The following is a 9,579-nucleotide window of genomic DNA, read 5'->3' as shown; positions in this document are numbered from 1 at the left end:
GGGGGAGAGCGAGAGTGAGGGGGAGAGCGAGAGTGAGTGGAGAGCGAGAGTGAGGGGAGAGCGAGAGTGAGGGGGAGCGAGAGTGACGGGGAGAGCGAGAGTGACGGGGAGAGCGAGAGTGACGGGAGAGCGAGAGTGAGGGGAGAGCGAGAGTGAGGGGAGAGCGAGAGTGAGGAGAGCGAGAGTGAGGGTGAGAGCGAGAGTGAGGGGAGAGCGAGAGTGAGGGGGAGAGCGAGAGTGAGGGGAGAGCGAGAGTGAGGGGGAGAGCGAGAGTGAGGGGAGAGCGAGAGTGAGGGGGAGAGCGAGAGTGAGGGGGAGAGCGAGAGTGAGGGGAGAGCGAGAGTGAGGGGAGAGCGAGAGTGACGGGGAGAGCGAGAGTGAGGGGGAGAGCGAGAGTGAGGGGGAGAGCGAGAGTGAGGGGAGAGCGAGAGTGAGGGGAGAGCGAGAGTGAGGGGGAGAGCGAGAGTGAGGGGAGAGCGAGAGTGAGGGGAGAGCGAGAGTGAGGGGAGAGCGAGAGTGAGGGGGAGAGCGAGAGTGAGGGGAGAGCGAGGGTGACGGGGAGAGCGAGAGTGAGGGGGAGAGCGAGAGTGAGGGGGAGAGCGAGAGTGAGGGGGAGAGCGAGAGTGAGGGGGAGAGCGAGAGTGAGGGGGAGAGCGAGAGTGAGGGGGAGAGCGAGAGTGAGGGGGAGAGCGAGAGTGAGGGGGAGAGCGAGAGTGAGGGGGAGAGCGAGAGTGAGGGGAAGCGAGAGTGAGGGGAGAGCGAGAGTGACGGGGAGAGCGAGAGTGACGGGGAGAGCGAGAGTGAGGGAAAGCGAGAGTGAGGGAGGGGGAGAGCGAGAGTGAGGGGAGAGCGAGAGTGACGGGGAGGAGCGCGGGGCAGGGGGGAGGGGAGAGCGCGCGAGGCGGAGGGAGGGAGCGCGCGAGGCGGAGGGGAGGGAGCGCGGGGAGGGGGAGAGAGCGCGAGGCGAGGGAGGGAGCGCGGGGGGAAGGGGAGAGTGCACGAGGCGGAGGGAGGGAGCGCGGGGGAAGGGGAGAGTGCGCGAGGCGGAGGGGAGGGAGCGCGGGGGGAAGGGGAGAGTGCGCGAGGCGGAGGGGGGAGCGCGCACGCGGAGGGGAGGGAGCGCGGGGGAGGGGAGAGAGCGCGACGCGGAGGGGAGGGAGCGCGGGAGGGGGAGAGCGCGCGAGGCGGAGGGGAGGGAGCGCGGGGGGAAGGGAGAGAGAGCGCGAGGCGGAGGGGAGGGAGCCCGGGGGGAAGGGGAGAGTGCGCGAGACGGAGGGAGACATCCCCCGCCCAATGACTCCCCAACTCCTTCTCTCGGTCCCCCCAATCACCTGCCCTTGCTCCGTGCCCCCTCGCCCTGCAACCCCCCCCCCCCCCCCCCCCCCCCGCCCAGCCCGGGGTACCGGCCAGCCACACACGGTAAAAGGATATTCTCCTTCTCGACCTCCTGCCCACTCGGCAGCACAAATCGCTCCAACTCCTCAACGTTGGTCTGTAGCTCACACTCCTGCTCCTCTTCGTCGGGAACCCTGCAACACACCGCAGGTAAAGAGAAGATACACAAACAACAGCAGGAGGGCCCCGCGACCCTTCGAGTCCGCTCCGCCATTCAATCGGATCACGGCTGATCATCGACCTCAACTCCACTTCCCCCGCCTGATCCCTCGACGCCCCAAAAATCTATCTCTGTCTTGAATATATTCAGAGACTCAGCCTCCACAGCCCTCTGGGGCAGAGAATCCCAAAGATTCACCACCCTCGGAGTGAAGAAATTCCTCCTCATCTCTGTCCTAAATGGCCGACCCCTTATCCTGAGACTGTGACCCCTGGTTCTAGACTCCCCAGCCCCGGGGGAAACATCCTCCCCGCATCTACCCTGTCAATCCCTGTCAGAATCGTGTGTGTTTCAATCAGATCCCCTTTCTTCTAAACTCCAGAGAGTATGGGCCCATTCTACACAATCTATCCTCATAACACAGCCCTCTCTCATCCCAGGAATCATCCTTCCTGAGAAAAGGAGAGCCAAACTATGCCCAGTATACCAGGTGTGGCCTCACCAAGGCCCTGTGCAATTGGAGCAGGACTTCATTCTGATTCACAGCCAGAGGGCCCAGACACTCACTGGGGTACGGGTTTCAATCACTGCTTTCCCTCTCCTCCCATTTAACCCCCTCGCTCACTCCTGGATCTGGGGAGGTCCCTCTCACCCCCCTCGCTCACACTCCCCTGTATCTGGGGAGGTCCCTCTAACCCCCCTCTCTCACACACTCCTGTATCTGGGGAGGTCCCTCTCACCCCCCTCACTCTCACACTCCTGTATCTGGGGAGGTCCCTCTAACCCGCTCTCTCACACACTCCTGGATCTGGGGAGGTCCCTCTCACCCCCCTCGCTCACACTCCCCTGTATCTGGGGAGGTCCCTCTAATCCCCTCTCTCACACACTCCTGTATCTGGGGAGGTCCCTCTAACCCGCTCTCTCACACACTCCTGGATCTGGGGAGGTCCCTCTCACCCTCCTCGCTCACACACTCCTGTATCTGGGGAGGTCCCTCTAACCCCCTCTCTCACACACTCCTGTATCTGGGGAGGTCCCTCTAACCCCCTCTCTCTCACACTCCTGTATCTGGGGAGGTCCCTCTAACCCCTCTCTCTCACACTCCTGTATCTGGGGAGGTCCCTCTAACCCCTCTCTCTCACACTCCTGTATCTGGGGAGGTCCCTCTAACCGCCTCTCACACACTCCTGTATCTGGGGAGGTCCCTCTAACCCCACTCTCTCACACTCCTGTATCTGGGGAGGTCCCTCTAACCCCCTCTCTCACACACTCCTGTATCTGGGGAGGTCCCTCTAATCCCCTCTCTCACACACTCCTGTATCTGGGGAGGTCCCTCTAACCCCCTCTCTCTCACACTCCTGTATCTGGGGAGGTCCCTCTAACCCACTCCTGTATCTGGGGAGGTCCCTCTAACCCCCTCTCTCTCACACTCCTGTATCTGGGGAGGTCCCTCTAACCCACTCCTGTATCTGGGGAGGTCCCTCTAACCTCTCTCTCACACACTCCTGTATCTGGGGAGGTCCCTCTAATCCCCTCTCTCACACACACCTGTATCTGGGGAGGTCCCTCTAACCCCCTCTCTCACACTCCTGTATCTGGGGAGATCCCCCAAACCCCTCTCTCTCACACTCCTGTATCTGGGGAGATCCGTCTAACCCCTCTCTCTCACACTCCCCTGTATCTGGGGAGGTCCCTCTAACCCCCCTCTCTCACACACTCCTGTATCTGGGGAGGTCCCTCTAACCCCCTCTCTCTCACACACTCCTGTATCTGGGGAGGTCCCTCTAACCCCCTCTCTCTCACAGTCCTGTATCTGGGGAGGTCCCTCTAACCCCCTCTCTCACACACTCCTGTATCTGGGGAGGTCCCTCTAACCCCTCTCTCTCACACTCCCCTGTATCTGGGGAGGTCCCTCTAACCCCCCTCTCTCACACACTCCTGTATCTGGGGAGGTCCCTCTAACCCCCTCTCTCTCACACTCCTGTATCTGGGGAGGTCCCTCTAACCCCCTCTCTCACACACTCCTGTATCTGGGGAGGTCCCTCTAACCCCCTCTCTCTCACAGTCCTGTATCTGGGGAGGTCCCTCTAACCCCCTCTCTCACACACTCCTGTATCTGGGGAGGTCCCTCTAACCCCTCTCTCTCACACTCCCCTGTATCTGGGGAGGTCCCTCTAACCCCCCTCTCTCTCACACTCCTGTATCTGGGGAGGTCCCTCTAACCCCCCTCTCTCTCACACTCCTGTATCTGGGGAGGTCCCTCTAACCCCCTCTCTCTCACACTCCTGTATCTGGGGAGGTCCCTCTAACCCCCTCTCTCACACACTCCTGTATCTGGGCGAGGTCCCTCTAACCCCTCTCTCACACACTCCTGTATCTGGGGAGGTCCCTCTAACCCCCTCTCTCTCACAGTCCTGTATCTGGGGAGGTCCCTCTAACCCCCTCTCTCACACACTCCTGTATCTGGGGAGGTCCCTCTAACCCCTCTCTCTCACACTCCCCTGTATCTGGGGAGGTCCCTCTAACCCCCCTCTCTCTCACACTCCTGTATCTGGGGAGGTCCCTCTAACCCCCCTCTCTCTCACACTCCTGTATCTGGGGAGGTCCCTCTAACCCCCTCTCTCTCACACTCCTGTATCTGGGGAGGTCCCTCTAACCCCCTCTCTCACACACTCCTGTATCTGGGCGAGGTCCCTCTAACCCCTCTCTCACACACTCCTGTATCTGGGGAGGTCCCTCTAACCCTCTCTCTCTCACACTCCTGTATCTAGGCGAGGTCCCTCTAACCCCTCTCTCACACACTCCTGTATCTGGGGAGGTCCCTCTAACCCCCTCTCTCTCACACACTCCTGTATCTGGGGAGGTCCCTCTAACCCCTCTCTCACACACTCCTGTATCTGGGGATCTCTCTCCCCCTCTCTCTCCATACTTACAGTTCCTTTGTCATTTTCTGTTTCTTCTTCATCTGAGCAGCGGCACGTTCAATCGGTAACAGCTCCAGACAGAAAACAAAGGATGAAAATTACTCGACCATTCTCCAAACTCTCGCAACACCCCTCAACTCTGCCTTTTCAGAGACACAGACCCACCAGGGCAGGTACAGCACAGAGGAATGCTCCCTCTACACTGTCCCATCAAACACTCCCAGGGCAGGTACAGGGGGTTAGATACAGAGTAAAGCTCCCTCTACACTGTCCCATCAAACACTCCCAGGGCAGGTACAGTGGGTTAGATACAGAGTAAAGCTCCCTCTACACTGTCCCATCAAACACTCCCAGGGCAGGTACAGCACGGGGTTAGATACCTCATTATCTTCATCAGACAGTCCATAATCATCTCCAGGCAGATCACTGTCTGTCTCATCAGCTCCCGCAGCCTGTTCCTCCTCCTCCTCCTCCTCCTGCTCCTGCTCCGACATCCCTTCCTTCACAGATATCGGTTCCCGCACACGCTCAGTGCTATCCTCGGGTTCAGAGTCCTCATCCGACGGCCTCCGTTTGCCAGCCGGTTTCAGCCAGTCTGCATTCTCATCGCTGAAACCATGCGAGGGAGGATCTGTGAGAGACGGAGTAAGAGTGTGAGCTGGGGAGACCGAGGGGGAGTGAGTGAGACGGGGAGCGCGGGTAGAGGGGGGGCTGAGTGAGACGGGGAGCGCGGGGAGGGAGTGAGACGGGGAGCGCGGGTAGAGGGGGGGCTGAGTGAGACGGGGAGCGCGGGGGGTGAGTGAGACGGGGAGCGCGGGTAGAGGGGGAGTGAGTGAGACGGGGAGCGCGGGGGGTGAGTGAGACGGGGAGCGCGGGGGGGGATGGGGGGGGTGAGTGAGACGGGGAGCGCGGGGGGGGATGGGGGGGGTGAGTGAGACGGGGAGCGCGGGGGGGGATGGGGGGGTGAGTGAGACGGGGAGCGCGGGGGGGGAGTGAGACGGGGAGCGCGGGTAGAGGGGGGGCTGAGTGAGACGGGGAGCGCGGGGGGGGGAGTGAGACGGGGAGCGCGGGGGGGGAGTGAGACGGGGAGCGCGGGGGGGGAGTGAGACGGGGAGCGCGGGGGGGGAGTGAGACGGGGAGCGCGGGGGGGGAGTGAGACGGGGAGCGCGGGTAGAGGGGGGGCTGAGTGAGACGGGGAGCGCGGGGGGGGGGGGTGAGACGGGGAGCGCGGGGGGGGAGTGAGACGGGGAGCGCGGGGGGGGAGTGAGACGGGGAGCGCGGGTAGAGGGGGGGCTGAGTGAGACGGGGAGCGCGGGGGGGGGAGTGAGACGGGGAGCGCGGGGGGGGAGTGAGACGGGGAGCGCGGGTAGAGGGGGGGCTGAGTGAGACGGGGAGCGCGGGGGGGGGGGAGTGAGACGGGGAGCGCGGGGGGGGAGTGAGACGGGGAGCGCGGGGGGGGAGTGAGACGGGGAGCGCGGGTAGAGGGGGGGCTGAGTGAGACGGGGAGCGCGGGGGGGGGGGGTGAGACGGGGAGCGCGGGGGGGGATGGGGGGGTGAGTGAGACGGGGAGCGCGGGGGGGGGGAGTGAGACGGGGAGCGCGGGGGGGGATGGGGGGGGTGAGTGAGACGGGGAGCGCGGGGGGGTGAGTGAGACGGGGAGCGCGGGGGGGGAGTGAGACGGGGAGCGCGGGGGGGGGAGTGAGACGGGGAGCGCGGGGGGGGAGTGAGACGGGGAGCGCGGGGGGGGAGTGAGACGGGGAGCGCGGGGGGGGAGTGAGACGGGGAGCGCGGGTAGAGGGGGGGGCTGAGTGAGACGGGGAGCGCGGGGGGGGGAGTGAGACGGGGAGCGCGGGGGGGGAGTGAGACGGGGAGCGCGGGGGGGGAGTGAGACGGGGAGCGCGGGGGGGGATGGGGGGGGTGAGTGAGACGGGGAGCGCGGGGGGGGGGAGTGAGACGGGGAGCGCGGGGGGGGATGGGGGGGTGAGTGAGACGGGGAGCGCGGGGGGGGAGTGAGACGGGGAGCGCGGGGGGGGAGTGAGACGGGGAGCGCGGGTAGAGGGGGGGCTGAGTGAGACGGGGAGCGCGGGGGGGGGGGTGAGACGGGGAGCGCGGGGGGGGTGAGTGAGACGGGGAGCGCGGGGGGGGATGGGGGGGTGAGTGAGACGGGGAGCGCGGGGGGGGAGTGAGACGGGGAGCGCGGGGGGTGAGTGAGACGGGGAGCGCGGGGGGGGGAGTGAGACGGGGAGCGCGGGGGGGGAGTGAGACGGGGAGCGCGGGTAGAGGGGGGGCTGAGTGAGACGGGGAGCGCGGGGGGGGAGTGAGACGGGGAGCGCGGGGGGGGAGTGAGACGGGGAGCGCGGGGGGGGAGTGAGACGGGGAGCGCGGGGGGGGATGGGGGGGGTGAGTGAGACGGGGAGCGCGGGGGGGGGGAGTGAGACGGGGAGCGCGGGGGGGGATGGGGGGGGTGAGTGAGACGGGGAGCGCGGGGGGGGGAGTGAGACGGGGAGCGCGGGGGGGGAGTGAGACGGGGAGCGCGGGTAGAGGGGGGGCTGAGTGAGACGGGGAGCGCGGGGGGGGGAGTGAGACGGGGAGCGCGGGGGGGGAGTGAGACGGGGAGCGCGGGGGGGGGAGTGAGACGGGGAGCGCGGGGGGGGGAGTGAGACGGGGAGCGCGGGGGGGGAGTGAGACGGGGAGCGCGGGGGGGGAGTGAGACGGGGAGCGCGGTGGGGGAGTGAGACGGGGGGAGCGCGGGGGGGGAGTGAGACGGGGAGCGCGGGGGGGGGAGTGAGACGGGGAGCGCGGGGGGGGAGTGAGACGGGGAGGCGGGGGGGGAGTGAGACGGGGAGCGCGGGGGGGGAGTGAGACGGGGAGCGCGGGGGGGAGTGAGACGGGAGCGCGGGGGGGAGTGAGACGGGGAGCGCGGGGGGGGAGTGAGACGGGGAGCGCGGGGGGGGAGTGAGACGGGGAGCGCGGGGGGGGATGGGGGGGGGAGTGAGACGGGGAGCGCGGGGGGGGAGTGAGACGGGGAGCGCGGGGGGCTGAGTGAGACGGGGAGCGCGGGGTGCTGAGTGAGACGGGGAGCGCGGGTAGAGGGGGGGCTGAGTGAGACGGGGAGCGCGGGGGGTGGGGGAGGCAAGGGAGGGGTGGGGCGTGGCGAAACGAGGGAGATGGGGGGAGACTGAGGGCAGGGGATGGGGGGGTGAGTGAGACAGGGAGCGTGGGGGGGGGGGGGTGGAGAGGCACGGGAGGGGGGGGGGCAAGACGGCAGGAGGGGGAGGCAAGACGGCAGGAGGAGGCGCCCCCCCCCCCGGGTGATTACTTACCTGATGCAGTGTTCGGTGCAGCTCCCAGACGACGGATCTTTGCCTTTCCTTTCTCACTGCCTGTGGGCTGTCTCTGACGTTTCAGGGCCCTGAGAGAGAGAATAGGAGGGGTGGTGAGAGAGAGAGAGAGAGAGAGAGATAGAGAGAACAGGAGGCGTGGTGAGAGAGGTAGAGAGAGATAGAGATAACAGGAGGGATGGTGAGCGAGAGAGAGAGAGAGAGAGAGAGAGAACAGGAGGGGTGGTGAGAGAGAGAGAGAGGAAAAGAGAGCGCGAGTGAGACAGAGAGCGCGAGTGAGACAGAGAGCGAGACAGAGAGCGCGAGTGAGACAGAGAGCGAGACAGAGAGCGCGAGAGCGAGCGCGCCAGACAGAATGCGCGAGAGGGTGCGCCAGACTGAGAGCGCGAGAGGGAGCGCCAGACAGAGAGCGCGAGAGGGTGCGCCAGACTGAGAGCACGAGAGGGAGCGCCAGACAGAGAGCGCGAGAGGGCGCGCCGGACAGAGAGCGCGAGAGGGTGCGCCGGACTGAGAGCGCGAGAGGGAGCGCCAGACAGAGAGCGCGAGAGGGCGCGCCGGACAGAGAGCGCGAGAGGGCGCGCCGGACAGAGAGCGCGAGAGGGCGCGCCGGACAGAGAGCGCGAGAGGGCGCGCCGGACAGAGAGCGCTAGAGGGCGCGCCGGACAGAGAGCGCGAGAGGGCCGCCGGACAGAGAGCGCGAGAGGGCGCGCCGGACAGAGAGCGCGAGAGGGCGCGCCGGACAGAGAGCGCGAGAGGGCGCGCCGGACAGAGAGCGCGAGAGGGAGCGCCGGACAGAGAGCGCGAGAGGGCGCGCCGGACAGAGAGCGCGAGAGGGCGCGCCGGACAGAGAGCGCGAGAGGGCGCGCCGGACAGAGAGCGCGAGAGGGCGCGCCGGACAGAGAGCGCGAGAGGGCGCAGTGATGGGGGGGAGATGGCGAACTGGACACTCACCGTTTCCGCTGCCGACTGTTGAACTTGCGCGGTTGCGAGGGATCGTCTGGAAAACAGAGCAAGACGGCGGTCACAGAGAGTGGGAGGGGGAGAGGGAACTGGATTGTTGCACTGATAACCCCCACACACAGCGACTGACCACCCACCCCCCCACACAGCGACTGACCCCCCCCCACAAACACAGTGACTGATCTCCCCCCCCCACACACAGTGACTGATCCCCCACCCAACACACACACAGTGACTGATCCCCACCCAACACACACAGTGACTGATCCCCCCCCCCCACACACACACAGTGACTGATCCCCCACCCAACACACACACAGTGACTGATCCCCCCCCCACACACACAGTGACTGATCCCCCACCCAACACACACAGTGACTGATCCCCCCCCACACACACACAGTGACTGATCCCCCCCCCCACACACACACAATGACTGATCCCCCACCCAACACACACACAGTGACTGATCCCCCACACACACAGTGACTGATCCCCCCCCCACACACAGTGACTGATCCCCCCCCCACACACACACAATGACTGATCCCCCACCCAACACACACACAGTGACTGATCCCCCACACACACAGTGACTGATCCCCCACACACACAGTGACTGATCTCCCCCCCACACACAGTGACTGATCCCCCCCCGACACACAGTGACTGATCCCCCCCCCCCACACAGTGACTGATCCCCCCCACACACAGTGACTGATCCCCCCCACACACACAGTGACTGATCCCCCCCCCACACAGTGACTGATCCCCCCCTACACAGTGACTGATCCCCCCC

At 65.8% G+C, this 9,579-nt stretch overlaps 1 protein-coding gene across 1 annotated transcript in view; it reads right to left on the bottom strand.

Annotated features, from left to right (window-relative positions):
- nop2 (NOP2 nucleolar protein homolog (yeast)) overlaps positions 1–8,882 on the bottom strand; it is a gene marked incomplete at its 5' end in the record, with an annotated part of 61,137 nt that extends 52,255 nt beyond the window's left edge. The window contains 5 exon segments of the mRNA XM_070870025.1: positions 1,404–1,529; positions 4,489–4,550; positions 4,860–5,110; positions 7,803–7,891; positions 8,772–8,882. Of these exon segments, the coding sequence (XP_070726126.1) occupies positions 1,404–1,529; positions 4,489–4,550; positions 4,860–5,110; positions 7,803–7,891; positions 8,772–8,882 (639 nt within the window).
- Positions 8,883–9,579: the final 697 nt, after the last annotated feature.

This window comes from Pristiophorus japonicus, unplaced genomic scaffold (genome assembly GCF_044704955.1).
Source record: "Pristiophorus japonicus isolate sPriJap1 unplaced genomic scaffold, sPriJap1.hap1 HAP1_SCAFFOLD_1090, whole genome shotgun sequence".
Taxonomy (NCBI): Eukaryota; Metazoa; Chordata; class Chondrichthyes; family Pristiophoridae; genus Pristiophorus; species Pristiophorus japonicus.
This window is presented reverse-complemented; position numbering and strand designations above follow the sequence as displayed.